The following is an 18931-nucleotide window of genomic DNA, read 5'->3' as shown; positions in this document are numbered from 1 at the left end:
CCTGAAATATTGGCTTCTCTTTGAAGAGTCTGTGCCCAACTTTTACTGGAGACAAAGTGGTATAGTGTTGAGAGAACAAGTACTTTGGAGGCAACAGGCCAGCATAAAATTCCAGCTCCCTACTTTTAATCTATATGACCTTGGGCAAGACAGCTTAATCTCTCTGAACTGCAGTCCCTTACTTGTAAGAGGAGAGAAAGAATAGCTACTTTACTTGGTCAGATCATGTCTGATTCAGCTGGAATTCAACACTGAGGAGGTGTACTAAGTTGTATAACAAACAACAATTAGGTGACTCAGATCTTGTTCAATGTGGGGACTCAGCAATGCCACCAAGGATCCAGGTTCTCGCCATCTTTCTAGACTACCAACCTGAGCATGCTGGCTTGGCCCTCTGGCCCCTTCCCCTCATCGTTGTCATCGCGAGGTAGCTGCTGTAGCTCTGTCCATCTCAAGCAGAGAAGGCAAAGTCCCATGGAATACGAAGGCGTCTAGCGTGTCTCTTTAACAAGAGAACTTTCCCCAGCCCTCCCACCAGCATACCTCCCCTCGGGAGTTGCTGGCCAGAACTGGATCACATAGCACCTTGACCTGGCCACTAGTGAGGAAAATGGAGTCCCTGTGATGGAGTCAGACTGCAATGGAGACTGCTCCTGAGCTAAGGATGGGCAGCCTTCCGTCAGGGTCAGACGCCTACGTGGCTATAGGTGGTCCACAGAGACTGTCACACCTGTTCACAGTATTACTTCAAGCTTGAGGTTATTATTGAAATCATGATTTTTAAAGAAATTGCTAGACTTTATCTTTTAGAGAAGTTTTAGATTTATATAGAAATAAGCAGAAAGTATACAAAGTTCCCCTTCATTGCCACTTACAGTTTTCCCATTAACATCTTGCATTAATTAGTGTGGTATATTTCTTACGACTGATGAACCAATATAGATACATTATCATTAACTGAAGTCCATACTGCACCTTAGGGTTCACTTTGGTTTTGTACAGTGTGTGGGTTTTGACATGTGTGCACTACTGTAGTAGCATACAACAGTTCCACTGCCATTATCTGCTGTGCTCTAGCTGTTCATCCACCCTTCCCAAACACCGGGCGACCACTGATCCTGCTTTCTCCATAGTATTGCCTTTTCCAGAATGTCATAGAGTTGGAATGACATAATATATAGCCTTTTCAGACTGGCTTCTTTCACCTAGCAGCATGCATTTAAGGTTCCTCTGTGTTTTTTCATGTCTTGATAGTTCATTTCCTTTTAGTGCTGAGTAATATTCTGTCGTATGAATGTACCGCAGTTTATCATTCACCGATTGAAGGACACTTCAGTTGTTTCCAAGTTTTGGAAATTACAAATAAAGCTGCTATAAACATTTGTTTGCATTTTTTGTGTGGATATAAGTTTTCAGCTAATTTGGGTAAATACCAAAGAGTGTAATTGCTGAATCATATGGTAAAATTTATTTAGTTTTGTAAGAAATGGCCACACTATCTTCCAATGTGGCTGTACCATTCTGTATACCACCAGCAGTGAATGGGAGTTCTTGTTCCTCTGTCTTTGCCAGCATTGTCAGTGTTCTGGATTTTTACCATTCTGATGTATGGTGATAAGGATCATGATTTGAAAAACATCTTGGCACAAGAAAATTTGAACACGATTGGCCACTTGATAAATTATTGTTAATTTTTTTAGTTGGAATATGGAATTGTGGTTTTGTGTTTTTAAAAGAGTCTATATGGCCGGGCGAGGTGGCTCACGCCTGTAATCCTAGCACTCTGGGAGGCCGAGGCGGGCGGATCGTTTGAGCTCAGGAGTTCCAAACCAACCTGAGCTAGAGCGAGACCCCGTCTCTACTAAAAATAAAAAGAAATTAATTGGCCAACTAATATATATAGAAAAAATTAGCCGGGCATGGTGGCGCATGCCTGTAGTCCCAGCTACTCGGGAGGCTGAGGAAGGAGGATCGCTTGAGCCCAGGAGATTGAGGTTGCTGTGAGCTAGGCTGACGCCACGGCACTCACTCTAGCCCGGGCAACAGGGTGAGACTCTGTCTCAAAAAAAAAAAGGACGGAAGGCTTCGAGCTGGCCCCGCGGCAGGGACTCCGCGCAGTCCCGAGCAGCCCCGGCTGGAGCGCAGCGCGGACGTGTTTCCGTTCACTGTAAAAAGAAACACAAGCGAGAGGAGGAAGATGATGATTGTCCTGTAAGAAAGAAAAGGCTAATTGAAGCAGAGCTCTGTGCTGGTCCTAATGACTGGATTCTTTGTGCACATCAGGGTGTGGAGGGTCATGGAGTAAATCCGTGCACTAGTGGCCTTTCTGTACCTGGCATGTTAGATGTTATTTGTGAAGAAATGGAGCAGACGACTGGAGAACCACAGTGTGAAGTTGCCCGAAGGAGGCTTCAGGAGATTGAGGACAGGATAATTGACGAAGATGAAGAAGTTGAAGCTGACAGAAATGTTAATAATCTCCCCAGTCTTGTCCTTTCTGATACCATGAAAACTGGTTTGAAGAGGGAATTTGATGAAGTCTTTACAAAGAAAATGATTGAGTCCATGAGCCATCCTTCCATGGAGCTTGTGCTCTGGAAACCTCTCCCTGAACTCCTTTCTGATAAGCCAAAGCCATCATCTAATGCTAAGAACTACACAGGAGAGAGCCAAACTAAGCATGGAGCTGCTGGCACTGCCTTCCCTCAGAGAACTGAATTGTTCTTAGAACCTCGGCAAACAGGGATGCCTCTTTACAATAGTTTGGAGACAGCTGCTAACACAGAAGAAGAGATGGAACTCTAGAAACCAGTTTCTACACTAAAGTTGTCAAATTTTAGAAGACTCCTGTGTTCAGTCATGGGCCTACTTGGATAGTATGGGGACTTGAAAGTTTTATGAAACGGGTGTAATAATATCTCCACCTGTGATTTGGGGTGGGACTCTCATTTTGGGTAGCCATTTATTGAATTCAACGTTTTGCCAAGGAAGTTTGTCTCAAGGGAAAAGCAGTTTTCTATGAGGCTTTTTAAAGGAATGGTGGATGACAGTTTCTTCAAAGGCCAAGTATAAAAGCCGTGTGTGTAAGAGTAACTGAAGGTATCTGTCACTATTGTCCAAACTATTCAGACACTTGCATAATATTCTCTAGTTGAAAAAGATGTTAAGAACGAAGGGTGCTCCTACAAGTACCTTGACAATTAAGTCACACATTAGTCTGTAGGTATAAGCAATGGTGACTATATATGATTGAGGAGAAAGATAAAAGAAAGCAGTAGCTTAAACTTATAGCTAAGAAGTTTAACAGAGGCCTTGACATTTATAAATTTGTTGTCAGTTCTTTATAGCTATGTTTATTAAATAGCCAGTAGCATTGTAGCTCTCCTTTTTGCCTCTGAAAATGCAATGAAAATACAAAGAAAAGGTTGTTCCTTTAAGGCTTTGCCTTGTGCTGCTGTTGCTCCTTGGTTTCCTTTGCATAATTGATAAGCCCAGTTATTCAGTAATGTTTACAACTTAATTAATTTTGATAGTTAAAAAGATTGAGGTAACCCATCTGCAAATTGCCTATGGGAGAAGCATCCTTTAGTTAATCCTAAGGAAGTGCTTTGTCTGCTAAACCCAGCATCGATAACTTCTGTAGTTTAAAAAAAAAGTTGTATTAGTGAGTTGAGTTTTTTAATGTTAATTTAGAAAATGATGAATAATTAACCGAGAATACATGGGCAAGTGACATTCAGGTTTACTGAACTAGCCAATTTGTCTGGTGCTTAAATTATTGTGCAGTAAGCCTAAAAGCTAGTGGAGAATAGATTCCTGCTAGCAGGAGATCATCTTGAGTACCTCAACCAAGCTCAAGGTGTCCGTTAGGGATAACCAGGATTTAATATTTTTAATTTCTCAGGAAGAGCTCTTCTGTGCAGCAAGGACTCATAGTGCAAAGTAAAATGACAGTTCCTTTATTGGTACAGAATATTCACTATAAGTTATTAAATGAGTGTAATAGTGTAATACTGGCCCTTCCATCACATAACAGGAGACCACCCCAGTTCTTTTTGTTTTGTTTTTGTGTTTCTTCTCTCTTAGTAGGAATCAGATACCTTTTGTAGAAAAACATGGTTTATGCTAAGTAGAGGTGAATTTTTAGAAACCAGCTTCCATGCATTTTGGAAACCCATACTGAAACCCCTCTCCTTGTTACAGATGGCATAGAAGTCACAGGTCTGTTAATCGGACTGTTTCTTCTCTTGCCTGTTGTTCCTGCTTTCTCTATTTCTGTCTGGATAGTCAGGAAAAGATTTAATGTTTAATATTTAAACAAAATATTTATGTCTACACAGTGAAATTATTCAAACTTCAAACCAGTATTGAAACCAGTTGGAAACCAGCTAATAGTTTCTTAATCTCAGACTTAGAGATGAATGTAAACTGTATTCTGTTGAAATGTGCAAGTGTTTGATTCATGCCGTTTGAAAAACTCCTGCCTCGAGGTCATTGTTTAATGGGACCAACTTGTAAAGTTTGTAGCCTTAAAGCAATCTCTGTGCTAAAAAATATGTTCTAGTACAACTCAAAAACATAAAACAACTGCCTGGAGTTTGAGTTAGTCTTAGTGTTATAATGGAAAGAGAGACGACAGCTTTCCTAAGGACCCAAAACATGCCAAGATTTTGTCTTCTAAAAGGATTCCTGGGCAGTCCTCTGAGTAAAGCTCTATATGATGAAAAGAGGAAAGAAGAGCCCTAGAACAAGGCTCTGATACTATTGGTAAATACAGGAGAGAATTAAGATTCTGTTAATTAAAATCCAAACAATTTGTTTTAGGAGTCAAGTTATCTGACATGATTATTTCTACAGGAAAATGGATGTTTAATGTTTCTTTCTGGGCTTTATCTTTTTGCATATGTTTGTACAAAAATTGTCATTTTCATCCTTGTGGTGCTTATTCATCTGAGCCGTCTCCATTGTCCCAATGCCTCTGCTTTTTTTTCTTTTGTAGCATAAGGCTTTTGCTTTTGCCTTAAGGTTTCCCTAGGGAATTAACAGGGCTTTTCATTTTGTATAGCTTTTGCAGCATGGATCAAACATTGGCTTACTATGCTAATGTGTGAAGAGAAAAAATTATCTAAAACAGGTGAGCTTTAATGAACAAATGTATATTTTATCTGAGTTTCAGTAGGGTGTGTGTGGTTTTTATTTTAGGGGGTTTTTGGTAATTAATATGAAGAAAGTCCAGTTCTCACAAATATCAAGTAAAAAAACATTATTCTTGAAAAGATACAAATGTAAAATTTAGAAAAATAAGGTAGGGGCTAGAACCATGAGAAGAATGTTTACCAGCAGGTTCATTTGTTATGTTGGATATGGAACTTGGCTTTGTTTTTCAGTAGTGACAAGAATGGTTCAGTACTAGGAAAGGTCTTGAAGATGCTGTCAATTTTACTTTACAGTGAAAATCTGGTGTTTCTGTATTTTATCATTTTCAATAAAACTTAAGTGTTTTGGAAAAAAAAAGAGTCTGTATGTTTAGAAATGCATACTGAAATATTTAGCAATGAAATAGGATGTTCGGAATTTGTTTCAAAATACTTGAGGATAGGGAAAGAAGTAGATGATGGTAGATGAAAAAAATTGGCCACAAGTTGATAATTGTTGAAGCTGAGCTGATGGACATGCAAGAGGTCATTATATTATTTGTGTCTACTTTTGTGTATATTGAAGTTTTTCATAACCTTTACAATTAAAATTTGATGTCATATTATTAAAAAATAGTGGGCACTTTGGAGTTTAATAAAAGTTGGAAATTGTCTTCTAGTCCCACCTGCAGCTTAAGTTTAGTCCTTAACAGTATTATGGGGAAGAAATGAATATATATTGAATAATTATATATGTTTATTATTCCTAGATTTCTAGGAATCCTCCTAGAAACTGAAGAATTTTTGTTAATATAAGCAATTCTACTTAATTTTACTTAAGCATTTACTTTAAATATTTAAATTATTTTAAGAATTTATGTGACTTTTTTAAAATAAAAATTTTTTATCACAAAAGCAAAAAGCAGTCTATGTCTAGAGAGAAAAATAAAAAGTATCTGGACAGGCAATAAAAGAACTTATATAAAGTACATCATAATCCTATCTACTCAAAGGGAGCCACTCTCAATCAATGCCTTGAGCTATAATTTTCCAAACTTTTTCCTGCATATCCAGGTATCTGTATCCATACAGTTTTTGTTTATGTACAAAACTTAAGAATTATATTCTTAACATATGTACCATTCTGCTTTATAACTCGATATGTCTGATGTATTGTTTTAGAGACTGCATAGGAAGCCATCCTATAGGTGTATTATAATTTATTTAACTAGGGCTCTTGTGTTGAGCATTGAAGGTTTTTACCTTCAAAGTTTTTTGCTATTACAAACAGAAGGAAAGCAATGTACAATTGAGAACAAACTCTGGAGTTAAATCACATGAGTTCTTTGAAGAAAAGAGTGAGTATAGAAGGCCTGGGGTGGCTGTCCTTAGAAAGGCTGCTTGCAAGGTTGACACTTGGCTGGCCTCACAGAACTTGGATTTTGGGAGGGTTCCTGCCACCCTCATTGGTAAGAGTGGCTTACTATGGCTAACCTGCGCAAACACTGTGGCATATACTGAATACCTGCTTTCCTTCGGGGAGTCTGGAATGTGGTCCGAGCTAGGCAGAAGGGGCTTATATGACCAGCCCCAATAAACACCCTGGGTGCTGAATCTCTGATGAGTTTCCCTGGTAGACAGGACTTCACATGTGTTGTCACAACTCATTATTGGGGGATTAAGCACACCCTGCATGACTCCAGTAGGAGAATATTCTTGGAAGCTTGTGCCTGATTTCTTCTGAACATATGCTTTTGCTATGATGTGTCACAGCTGTCAATACAACTGTGTGCTGAGTCTTTTGAGCCCTTCCAGAGAATCACCAAACCTTGGGATAGAGCTGGGGACCCCAGACACAGGTTCAAATCCGGTTTTAGTTGTATTGTGAATAAATAGGTTAACCGAATTATTATAAATTAGGTATTAGAGATGCAAAAATGGGTAAGACAGCATCACTGCCACTCAAAGAGTTCATGGTCTTGTAAGAAAGAATGGTTAAAATAGTGTAGTTATGTGGGAAAGTACAAGCATTTACAAGGTACAGGAGTACTGTGAGGGAGAGAATGTTTAATTCTGCCTGGGAGGGGCAGGCTCACCAAATGAGGTGATGCCTGTGCAAGAATTTAAAAGATGATATGAGGCTGGGTGTGGTGGCTCACACCTGCAATCCTAGCACTCTGGGAGGTCAAGGCGGAAGGATTGCTCAAGGTCATGAGTTGGAAACCGGCCTGAGCAAGAGCGAGACTCCATCTCTACAAAAAAAAAAAAAAAAAAAAAAAAAAAAAAGAAATTAATTGGCCAACTAAAAATATATAGAAAAAATTAGCCGGGCATGGTGGCGCATGCCTATAGTCCCAGCTACTCGGGAGGCTGAGGCAGGAGGATCGCTTGAGCCCAGGAGTTTGAGGTTGCTGTGAGCTAGGCTGATGCCACTGCACTCCAGCCTGGGCAACAGAGTGAGACTCTGTCTCAAAAAAAATAAATAAAAGAAGATATATTAGTCTGCTCAAACTGCCATAACCAAATACCACAGAATGGGTGACTTGTTTTTGTTTTTAGAATGGGTGATTTAAACAACAGAAATATATTTCTTACAGTTCTGGAGGCTAGAAGTCTGAGTTCAGGGTGCCAGCTCGTTGGGTTCTGATAAGAGCTGCCTTCCTGGCTTATGCATGGCCACCTTCTCACAGTGTCCTCATGAGACAGAGATGGTGGAGGGGGAAGGGATGAGACAGAGAGATCTTCCTCTTCTTATAAAGCCACCAATCCTGTTGGACTTATGACCTTATGACCTCATTTAACCTTGATCACCTCCTAAAAGCCCCATCTCCAATCTAAATACCGTCACATTGAGGGTTAGGGGTTCCACATACGAATGGGGGAGGTGGACACAATTCAGCTCGTACCAGATAAACAGACATTTGCCAGGCAGCCAAGTTATGGAGGGTGTTTGAAGCAGAGGCAAGGTAGCAGATATAAAAGTATAGAGACCAAAACAACAGGGTATGTTCAGGGAACCACATCTGGCTTAATGTTGCTGGAATACAAAGTAGAAGCGTGTACTTTTACAGATGAGGCTAGAATGAGGGGTGGAGGTATGGCACAAGATTATGAAGGTCCTTAACGTATCAAGCTTATGAGGACTTTATCTTCAAGGTATAGGGGAGCCATAGGAAACATTTAAACAAAGGTGTGATGGTCAGATTTGCATTTGTGATAATGTCAGTAGAGGAGCACTTTGAGCAGTGGCAAAACTGGAGGAAACCAGTGAGCCCAGCAGCTAACACAGTTGCCCTTGTGTGAGAGGAAGGCCTGAATGAAGGAAGTGAAGCAAACCTGAGAGAGAGAGACAAAGTCTGAAAAATGTTAAGGAGAGGAAGGAGGCAGGATGTGACTAAATGTTTTAGGGGTGGGAGTTGAGAGAGCCACAGGAGTCCAGGTTGGGTTGGTATCTTACTCATCCAGTTTTCATAAAGAGACGTGTTAATTGCTTGACATTCTATATAGTTAATAAACTGACTCATCAATTTCTTTCTTTTTGTTTGTTTGTTTGTTTGTTTGTTTGTTTGTTTTGAGACAGAGTCTCCCTTTGTTGCACAGGCTAGAGTGAGTGCCGTGGTATCAGCCTAGCTCACGGCAACCTCAAACTCCTGGGCTCAAGCGATCCTCCTGCCTCAGCCTCCCGAGTAGCTGGGACTACAGGCATGCGCCACCATGCCCAGCTAATTTTTTTTCTATATATATCAGTTGGCCAATTAATTTCTTTCTATTTATAGTAGAGACGGGGTCTGGCTCTTGCTCAGGCTGGTTTTGAACTCCTGACCTCGAGCAATCCTCCCACCTTGGCCTCCCAGAGTGCTAGGATTACAGGCGTGAGCCACCGCGCCCGGCTGACTCATCAATTTCTAAAACTCTGTGGATAAGTATATAACTGTTCTGTAAATTGAAGTTATGTCACTGTTACCATGTCCACAAGCTCAGGCTTCACCTATCATTCTGGAAATAGTTGGGGGAAGTCAACCATCTTTTCTGAGCTCATTCTTCACCTTTTTCAAAGAGGGGGTTAACTTGATGTCATATGCACTTTTGCTCTAACATGGTCTCATGCCATTTATTTTCCCTAGTATATTTGTTGCTGCGTGCTCAGTGTCATGCTAATTTTTATAGATTACAGAAATAAAATTGTGATTCCTATCTTTGACAAACTAGTTTTGTGGGAGAAACCAACTCATGGTTCTACCACTAAAAAGTAATGTGTAATTAAGGGCTAGTTTGTATCTGGTACAGCCTATACATTTTTTATTCATTTGTTCATTTATTCAGAGTCCCTTCTCTCATGAAGTTTACACTCTAGTGGAGGGACAATAATTAGTGGACACATAGTATACAAAATGGTGATCATTGTCATAGAGGTCAACAAAGCAGGGCAGTGTGTGTTTTGAGAATCTGGTTTATTATTTAATGTGGTGCCCCATTAGTAGGGTGACACTTGAGCAGAGACCTAGACCTGGAAAGTGAGAGGTAGTGAGCCACATACATGGCCTATGTAACGTGTGTATCTGGGGAAATAATGTTCCTGGAAGAGGAAACAGCATGTGCAAAGACCCTGAGGTGGGAACATGTTGGACTCATTTGAGGAACAGTGAGCAGGCTGAGCAATGTGGGACTGGGAAGGTGAGTCCATTGATGGGGGAGAGAAGGATTATTCAGGGACTTAAAGGCCATTGTAAGGGCTTTTACTTTTGCTCCAGGTGAGACAGAACGACAGTGGAGTGGTGTAAGTGGAGGCAGGACATGAATTGACGCAGGTTTTAGAAGGATCATTCTCACTACTATGTGAAGAATAAACTATAAGGAGGCAGGGGCAGAGAAGGGACACTGGTTAGAAGCCAATGGCATAACCCTGTCAGGAGATGATAGTGGCTTGGACAAGGTGTTAGTAGTGGAGGGGTGAGAAGTGCTGAGATGTGTCATTTACCATGTCTGTGTGCTGACAGGATTTGATGATGGCCTCGATGTGGCATATGAGAGGAGGCGAGGGTTTTGGCCTGAGTCACTGGAAGAATGGAGTTTCCATTTATGGAGACAGGAGGCATAGGTCTATGGAAGAAAAGCAAGAGTTCAGTGTTTTTCTGGTTAAATTGGAGATGCCTATTGAGACATCTAAGTGGAGGTGTCAAGAAGTCGTTGGATAAATGACTCTGGAGTTCAGAAGAGGGGACCAGGCAGGAGATACATAAATGGTGTTTAAAAACTGCAAGCTAGTAGATAAAAAACCAAGAGAGGAGATAGAAAAGAGGTCAGGTGGCTGAGCTTTTTTAGGGCACTCAGGGTTTAGAGGTCAAGGAGATGAGGGGGAGCCAACACCGGGACTGAGAAGAGGCGGCTAGGGAGGTGAGCACAAAACTAGGAGAGTGGCGTCCTGGACGCCACATGAATACACTGCTTTGAGGCATTGAGAGTGATCGATGGTGTCCTAGGACGCTGGTAGGTAAGATGAGACCCGAGCGTTCAGCTGATGCAGGAGATAGTTCCAGTCATTCCACTAATGATTTTATTAGTCCTAAATATTTTCACTGCAAGATTTAGTTAGTTCGAAGTGTTCTCACTGTAAGATGAAGGGTTAAAGTTGTTCAGGGTAATTTCCACGTTAGTCACTTCTGACAGCAGCAGAACAGTTTCTTCTTACGATCGCCATGCATTTTTATTAGCGATAGCATTCGTCTTGGAGAGTGGGGAAGCCTCTGTTAGTGTTATTTTTTCACTTCCTCCTTGAGTTGTTTGTTCGCCCACTCATTTATTCACCCCAAAATGCTTATTAAGCGTCTGTCCCGTGCCAATCCTAGTTTTCCTTGTCCTGATATTAGACCTAATTTCACACGCGCGGGATTTAGCCTTTCCGGTGGCAAGGGCTTCCGCCTCCCCGCGGTGGGTTCCCCAGCCTAGCTCGTCCCGCGGCAGTGCTGTGGCCGGCGGGCAAGTCCCTCGCCGGCTGGGCGGGTCCTTGGGGCGCTCGAGAGCGGCATGCAGATGAGGTGGGCGGGCCGCGCCGGGCGGGCAGCGTGGAGTCGAGGTGGGCGGGCCGCGCCGGGCGGGGAGTATGCAGATGAGGTGGGCGGGCCGCGCCGGGCGGGGAGTATGCAGATGAAGTGGGCGGGCCGCGCCGGGCGGGCAGCGTGGAGTCGAGGTGGGCGGGCCGCGCCGGGCGGGGAGTATGCAGATGAGGTGGGCGGGCCGCGCCGGGCGGGCAGCGTGGAGTCGAGGTGGGCGGGCCGCGCCGGGCGGGCGGCGTGGAGTCGAGGTGGGCGGGCGGTATGCAGATGAGGTGGGCAGGGCCCCGAGCGCGGGCGAGGAGCCGCTCCAGCCGCCGCCGGGAACTGGAAGGCGCCCGGCCCTTTCTTTGACTGCAGCGGACCCGCCGGACGCAGCTGCCTCGCCTGCCCGAGCTGCTGCGGGCTGCGGCGCGGTGGACACCCTGTCCGAGGCCGGCCAGCCGGCTGCTGCCCGAGTCAGCAGAGCATGGGCAACCACTCGGGGCGGCCCGAGGATCCCGAACCAGGTCTGTACGGTTGGCGAGGGTCGCGCCGCGCCCTCCCTGGCCGAGCGCCCTTCCCCCACCCGCCTCCCGGGTCCCGGTCGCCGTGCTGCCTGCGGCGCCGAGTGCGGCGAGTGGAAGGGTGAAGTTCCCGGGATGTGACTCTTGCCTTTGGAATGCGCTAATGGGGTTGTGAAATTACCTGTGCTTGTTCCGCGACCAGGAAACGCCACTCACTATAAACACGTACCTGGCAGCCCCGGGTCGCCCGGTGCAGCGAGCGGGGCAGAAGGAGCCTGGCTCCGTGGCCCGGAGCACGCAGGCCCGGCCCGTGGGAGGGTTCGGGGCAGGGGGTCTTCCGTGCAGGTCTCACGGTGGAATCCCACTTGCCCCATTTGCCGCCTAGGCAGCGTCTCCTATATGGTGTAGGCAGTTCTTGCAGACTTTCTGGGCATTTGCAATGAAAGTGTGACTTGGCAGTGGTTTTCTGTTTCATCGTCCGTTTTGCAGTGCATATCACACACTTTCTGGAGCCCCGTGGAAGGTGGTGACCCGTCGTCAGCTGATTTGTTACTCATACGCAGACCAAAGGGCTTGATTGTGACTGTTTCTTACCTAAAACAATCTGTACTTATTCTGGGATATCAGACACTTCCCCAGTTTATCACATTATCATCGTCTTAGTAATTAAGTAAGCTTGATGGAGAGTCAGCTGGGCTCTAGTTGTCATCTTCTGGTCGATCATCCTGAACTCCAGAACAGATTTAGGTGCTGATAACCAGCGTTGCTTTAAAAACCTAACAGAGTATTTCTGTGCTGTCACATGAGGTACATGGGATTTAATGTAGCCTCAAAAATTGCATCTTGGCTAATTGGGAAGAGATGGTTGACTCTCTATTGGAATATTGGGGTGGCAGGTGACAAGAATGTGTTTCTGTGACAGAGTCAGAACTCGATTAAACATTTTTCAAAGGAGTAATTTTTAATTTGAATGAGGACACTGAAGCTATGAGAGGTGAAGCAACTTGTCCAAATGACTTATTCCTTGAATTGGGAGCAGCTATATAGTTAAAGCCTTGGTCTTCTTAGCCTCTGTCCATTGTTCTTCCTCACCTTCCAGATCCTGAGCTGTCTGTCTCGGCCATGTCCTCAGGGCTGAACAGAGGTGGGTGCCTCCCTGGCACTTGTACAGTGGACTGGTACAACAGCCAGGACCAAAAACTTTGACAGCGACACAGGAATACTGTGAAGAAAAATTTTAGGGGCAGGTTACTGCATAGATTACATGGGGTGACTTTTTAATTACACAGCACTAATCCAAACTTTTTTGGCAGAATAACATATATATATATTAAATATATTTGTCATAAATAGCCCTGTTGATAAACTGTTAGATAAAGGACATGTAATGTTTTAAAAACACCTCTCATTAATACATGCTGTCCAGGTATTGTGAAAACTCCTGTTGTATATATTATTTCCTTTGTGTTAAAACCGAAAGGATGTACTCTTGTTAGAGTTTTTAAGAGTTATTTGAATGCTTGTGTTCCAATTTCTAAGTGACCTTACTTTTTAAAGCACTGTAATTGGTAGGACACCAAAAGGATTTGTTTATGCCAGTAACTTATTTTATTGTACTTTTCAAAGAGTGCATATAATTTCAGAATGGGAACTCTGTTTTGCTGCAAGTAAAGACACTTGATTAGGAAATCTTGGCTGAAATCATGAGTATAATTTTAACACTGGTCTTTTAGTGTCTGAAGCAGAAGGCATGTTCTCAGCTGCTGGACTTTTATAGCCCTGCAATTGACCATGGTGGCAGCAAGGGTACTTTTTTGTGATAGCTGCGATCCTGTGAGTTGGGTCTTTTTGACTTAGCATGGTGTTGCAGAATGGATAAGAGAAATGCTATAGAATTCATCAATGAGATCCCAGAAATTAGAGTTTGTTAAAGATGCACATTCTTGCAATCTGCTTTACTGTGGGGCTGGGATGAGTCGGGGTGCCTCCCACTGGCAGCTGTGGTGCATTAGGCTAGAATCTGAGCAAGTGCCTTAGTGGGTCATCAGAGCAAGGGGACCCAAGAGGAGTGGTGAAGGTAAGGGGTACTGGAGGGAGGCTGGACAAGGTGAGAGCAGCACACAAGTCTGAGTGCCACTTGGTTTCTATGTAGTGTCAGTTTTGTCCTCGGAGAGCAGACACTTAGGCAGAATTAGGGATTCAAGAGTCTTGTTAGAAACACCTGAGAAAAACAAAAGGGGTTAGGAAGAAGAATTGGGCTGAGAAAGGCTTTGACCGTGATGCAGATCCAACACCTATGAAAGGTAGGGGGGCTGGGTATGGTAGCTCATGCCAGCAATCTCAGCGCTATGGGAGGCTGAGGCGGGAGGATTGCTTGAGGCCAGGAGTTTGAGACTAGCCTGACAACATATCGAGATCCCATCTCTACAAAAAAATGTTTTTACATTAGCTGGGTGTGGTGGGCATACCTGCAGTCCCAGCTACTCAAGAGGTGAGGCCATAGAATCACTTGAGCCCAGGAGTTTGAGGTTTCAGTGGGCTATGATTATGCCATTGCCCTTCAGCCTGGGTGACAGAGCAAGACCCTGTCTCTTAAAAGAGAAAGAAAAAAGAAAAGGAATGAGGAGGGAGATGGTTTGGGCAGGGAGAGCCTTAGATAAGGATGCAGATTTGATGAGATCTTGGTCAGCTGATTGGGGAGATCCAGAGTGAAGACTGCCCATTAGAGGAGTCCCAGATTGGGCAGAAAGGCTAGTCCTAGTCGTCCTGCTGTGGTCAGTCATTGGCTGGAGGCTGTCTAGGAAGAATGTGTCTTTAGCTCAAAAGCCAAGGCAAGTACTGGGAGCCTGGTGGCACCAACAGCTGGAGGCTGTCAGCTGATGGCAAACCTTGCAGCTGAATGGCAGGTTCTTTCTTGCATAGAGATTCCAGTGGCACACCTCCATGACTGGCTGTCACAAGACGTTAGTTGCTTGGACAGCGAGGGTCTATTTAAAGGGTAGGTGAGGTAAAATCCTCATCTCAGATCCCCTCTGCAGGTTTAAAAGGGCTAGGATTGCACCATCTTTTCCAGGCAGAAGCTCCTTATCCCCTCTAAGGTGTGTCTGAGGCAGAAGGCATGTTCTCAGCTGCTGCAATTTTATAGCCCTGGAATTGACCATGGTGGCAGCAAGGGTCCTCTTTTGTGATAGCTGCGATCCTGTGAGTTGGGTCATTTTGACTTAGCATGGTGTTGCAGAATGGATAAGAGAAATGGATCAAGTAAAAGACGTGAAATTTTGCATGCATAAGGACAGCTAGAATCCAAAGAACATACTGATAATCACATCTCTTACTTCCTGGAAGGTCCCAGTTAACAGTCCTTCAATTTCCAACCAGTCACCAGTGCTCTCGTTGTCAGAGAGGGCTGCTGGGTGTGGTTGGATAGCCTGTGGGCTGTTCAGAGGAGTGAGTGAGCCCAGCTGGGGTTGTAGCAACCCAAAGGAGGGGATGCTATTTTGCAATTTTGCCTTTTTATATTCATACAATGTGCCCAATATACTAACAGAGGCCTTACAAGGTGAGTTTAGAAAGACTTTCGCCAGTCCTAGTACTAGCTGATATCTGCTTACTGTTTGTTGTAAACTTGCATGCATGTGTTTAAAAAATTAAATGATATGAAATAAAAGTAAAAGCTTCTGTCCAGAGCCCCTCAGGTTGCACTTTGTATTAATTTAATTAATGCTAACTGTGGTTATAGACATCCGAAAATAGCCACTTGAGACAATATAAATTTTTTCTCCATCATGTCATGTCTGGTGTGAGTTTGGGGCCATCCAGGGAGTTTCAGGCAGTTGTTAGAGATTCTGGCCAGGGGATGCTCATCTTCGGCCTATGGCTCCCCAGTTGCCCTGGGTCTGCCAGTAGTCAAGAGAGGAGAGATTTGGGGTGGGGGAATCCTGCAGGACATTTAGGGGCCGGGCCTGGATGTGGTGCATGGCATTTCCACCCACGTTCCACTGGGCAGACTTAGTCACACAGCCCCACTGAGATGCTAAGAGACTGGAAAATGACTCCAGAACGCCAGGCAGAGGCCAGGGTGACGCTGGTAAAAGCTGGTGGTCTCTCTCCAGACGTGATGACCATTCCCAAGCACATTCATGTTGGTATTTTATTAGAAAAATTTCAGTCAGAAAAGTTGAAAGACTTATGTAGTACATTAGTCCATCTTATTTTTGATGCATTTCAAAGAAAGGTGGTCATCTCTATAATTCTATATAATACGCTATTCCTTTACTGTTTCTTGATTTGTTAGCTTTCAAGGCTGTCTACTAACCCTCACCATGAAAGTTGAGGAACGAAGTGCATTTTCACTACTATTTATTTCTCTCATCCCCTATTTCTGCAGGTCATATTTAAATTTCACAAGTCCATAGTTAATATAAAAATGCTAATTATGGAATACAGGTGGGAGTATGTAGATGTTTGCTGTAAAATTCTTTCAACTTTGCTGTATGAAATTTTCATTTAAAAAACTTACAAAATTCTAAGGAAGTCGATTATTTACCACCCATATTTCTTGACTAACCAACATTAAACCTTGTCCTTGGCTTTGTACCATGTACATGAGAATATAATGCCCGTAAATTTCTTCCGCCCTATTCTCAAAAGCCCAACCCCCCATTCTCAGTCTACCCCTTGATCTTTTTGCATGGCTAGAACATTTACCTTGTGTTCTATAATTTGTATTATTAAATCTTCTGTGCATTGTTTAATAGGTTGATTCTGAAGATTGAAAGCCAATCAGCATTTTAAATATTAGGATCCCATAAGTATTATTTACTGAAGAACTAGGTGGTATGTTCAGGTTTATAGAGAAGATGACTTAATCTTACATTGTTCAACTTGTGATCTATGATAGACAATTTTATTTTTTGAAAAATGGAAGGAGTAAGGAGAGGGCAAAGGAGTTGGTATGGTTATTATGATTATTTACTTTAAAAATTACTTTAATATGCTTTTATCCTGTTACTCAGCATCTTAATTTTACAGATTGTTCAGGGAATTCATTTTTTCTTACAGACAAGAAGTATGGTGGTTAAGGGTTTGGGTTCCGGAGCCAGGTTGCCTGTTCAAATCTCAGTTTTGCCACGTTCTACCTCTGAGACTTTGGGCAAGTTATTTAAGTTCTTTGAACCTCAGCTGCTTCATCTAGAAAAGGAGAGAAATATAACCTACCTCAGAGGATTGTTGTGGTGATTCATGGATCAAACATGGCTAGGATAGACTCATACACAGAAAGCACTGGATAGACTTTATCTGTGTTATTCTTAACCCTGCAACTTAACGCTTTAGTTTGGCCTGCTTGGGTTTGGGCCTGTGTCTCTCACAGATGAGCACATTACTTGTTAGATCCTTTTTCTCTGTTTTGCATTCCCTTTGCTTTGACTAGAGTTTCCTTATGATCCTGTATGTTGCCAAATTTTTATATTATATTCTGCCATCTCCACAGTAACCTTTTTTCTTCTAGTTTTCCTGTTGTCCTTTTTTAAAAAAAATCATCAACCATATTTTCTATTTCCAAAATATTTTTTGTCCTGTATTCTGTTTTATTCATGGCAGTTTGTAGTTTGGGATTAAGTTAGCCGGGAGAGGAGTGGAGTTGGTTAGAGGGTTTGAGCATATGAATTAATGCCTTCTGTTGTCTTTGGTTTCAGATTTCATGAATTTGTCAGAGTTTTTGTAATATTCACATCTTGTTACTCTATTTATAAATCCAGCAAAATTTAATATGCACTATTTAAGAGGGTCTGTGATTAATACTCAATTCTGTTTACAAATTTTGTTGATAAATTTTAAACATTTTAAATTGTGATTATTTAATGTATTCAGGTCCCTGTTAAAGTCTGACTGACAAGTCCAGGTTTTTAAGTCTTATAAATTTCATAACTATTCTAATAAGCATAGTGATTCTTAAGTCCTCTTATATATTCCACAACACTCATACCATCTCTCTTTATATGTGGGTATACATATAGATGCATACTTTCAAATTAAAATCAGATTAATTACTCAGATACATTTTAAATTGGAATCACAAGGTTGATTTTTAAATCTTTAATAGGTCCAGTTCTCTTAAACATTAAAAGTATAACTCTAAAATGCAGATATTTCTTCTTAATAGGGAATATTATTACTAGTTTAATGCTTTTAAATATTCTCTACTTAATTCTAAATCTTTCTAGGATTAAAAGATGTTTACATAAATGTTTTATTTCAAATAATATTGACAATTCTTCCCATATAATTTTTAGGGTTGTCTTCTCAGTTTGCTGAGGTTTTTTAACCAGTAGAGGTCTCCGGCAAGAACAAGGATGTGTTTCTTATGCCAGACTTCAAATAGCAGCTTGAACCCCTTTTACTTTGGTTGGAACATATTCTTGCACATACTTGGTTTGAGCATATTCAGGAGTAATCTGTACTTGATAAATTTTCTCAACCTTCATCTGAGGATATCTATATTTTATCCTCACCCTTTATTGATACTTTGCCTGGGTATAGAATTCTTGGTTCAAAATCTTTGTAATCTCTTTGTAGCATAAACTTCAAAACTTGAAGAGGTGGTCATAATGCTCATGTACTTTAGATTCAAGTTATAGTTTATTTGATTCTTGTAGTTCCTCATAGGAGCCTGAGACCCCCATTCAGGTGGCTATATCACTTGATTACAGTTTGCACTTATTTTGCACTTAAACTACATTACTTTCCTACCTAACTCTAAAGACCTTTGACTTGATAGAATGCTATCTGCTTTTCTTATACTTTCTGTCTCTTTAGGCAATTTCTTTCTTGTTAGTAAAACAAATTGTGATTTAATTGTGGATATCTATCTTGACTTTGTCTGCCTTACAAGGTTATTCTCCTGAGACAATAGTGTCAGTTAACCACACAAACACACACCACAAAGTGCCTTAAATGAGACAGGACCTTTTATATCGATAAAAGTACGATCCAAGAAAAAAAAAGTAGTAGTTACAAAATCCAGTCACTAAAGAGCAAAACACTGGAGGTAACTAAAGCAAAACCTGTTAAAAACACATGGGAAAATTCACAAGTGGGAGACTTGAACCATGTGTCTTACACAAACCATTTTTCCAGAATGTTCATGGAATGGTTAAAACACTAATGTATCCTAAGGCTAGACAGAAAACCTCATTACAGTCTTTTAAGGGAAGTTTTGTGATCATAATGCAATAAAACT

At 42.1% G+C, this 18931-nt stretch overlaps 2 protein-coding genes across 8 annotated transcripts in view; both read left to right on the top strand.

Annotated features, from left to right (window-relative positions):
- Nucleotides 1-18931, top strand: part of SPECC1 (sperm antigen with calponin homology and coiled-coil domains 1) — a 277492-nt gene that overhangs the window by 108966 nt on the left and 149595 nt on the right. The window contains exon 1 of one of the 7 annotated variants that reach the window (XM_075994028.1): nt 11464-11694. The exons of the other annotated variants lie outside the window; for them this stretch is intronic. Coding sequence (XP_075850143.1) covers nt 11655-11694 — 40 coding nt within the window. The 5' untranslated portion in view covers nt 11464-11654. Of the gene's footprint in view, nt 1-11463; nt 11695-18931 lie in introns of those variants that run through there. 7 annotated transcript variants of the gene reach the window in all.
- Nucleotides 2049-5514, top strand: LOC105863721 (coiled-coil domain-containing protein 117). The gene has a single exon (XM_020281716.2). The coding sequence runs from the start codon at nt 2338-2340 to the stop codon at nt 2803-2805; it is 468 nt and encodes a 155-aa protein (XP_020137305.2). The 5' UTR covers nt 2049-2337; the 3' UTR covers nt 2806-5514.

The sequence above is a fragment of the Microcebus murinus genome, chromosome 18 (assembly GCF_040939455.1).
Source record: "Microcebus murinus isolate Inina chromosome 18, M.murinus_Inina_mat1.0, whole genome shotgun sequence".
NCBI classification, from domain to species: domain Eukaryota; kingdom Metazoa; phylum Chordata; class Mammalia; order Primates; family Cheirogaleidae; genus Microcebus; species Microcebus murinus.
The sequence above is the reverse complement of the archived record's forward strand: the minus strand, read 5'-3'. Positions and strand labels throughout refer to the sequence as shown.

Excerpts from the sequence above, each read along its gene's own strand:
- LOC105863721 (XM_020281716.2), top strand. The coding sequence starts at position 2,338 with ATGTTAGATGTTATTTGTGAAGAAATGGAGCAGACGACTGGAGAACCA.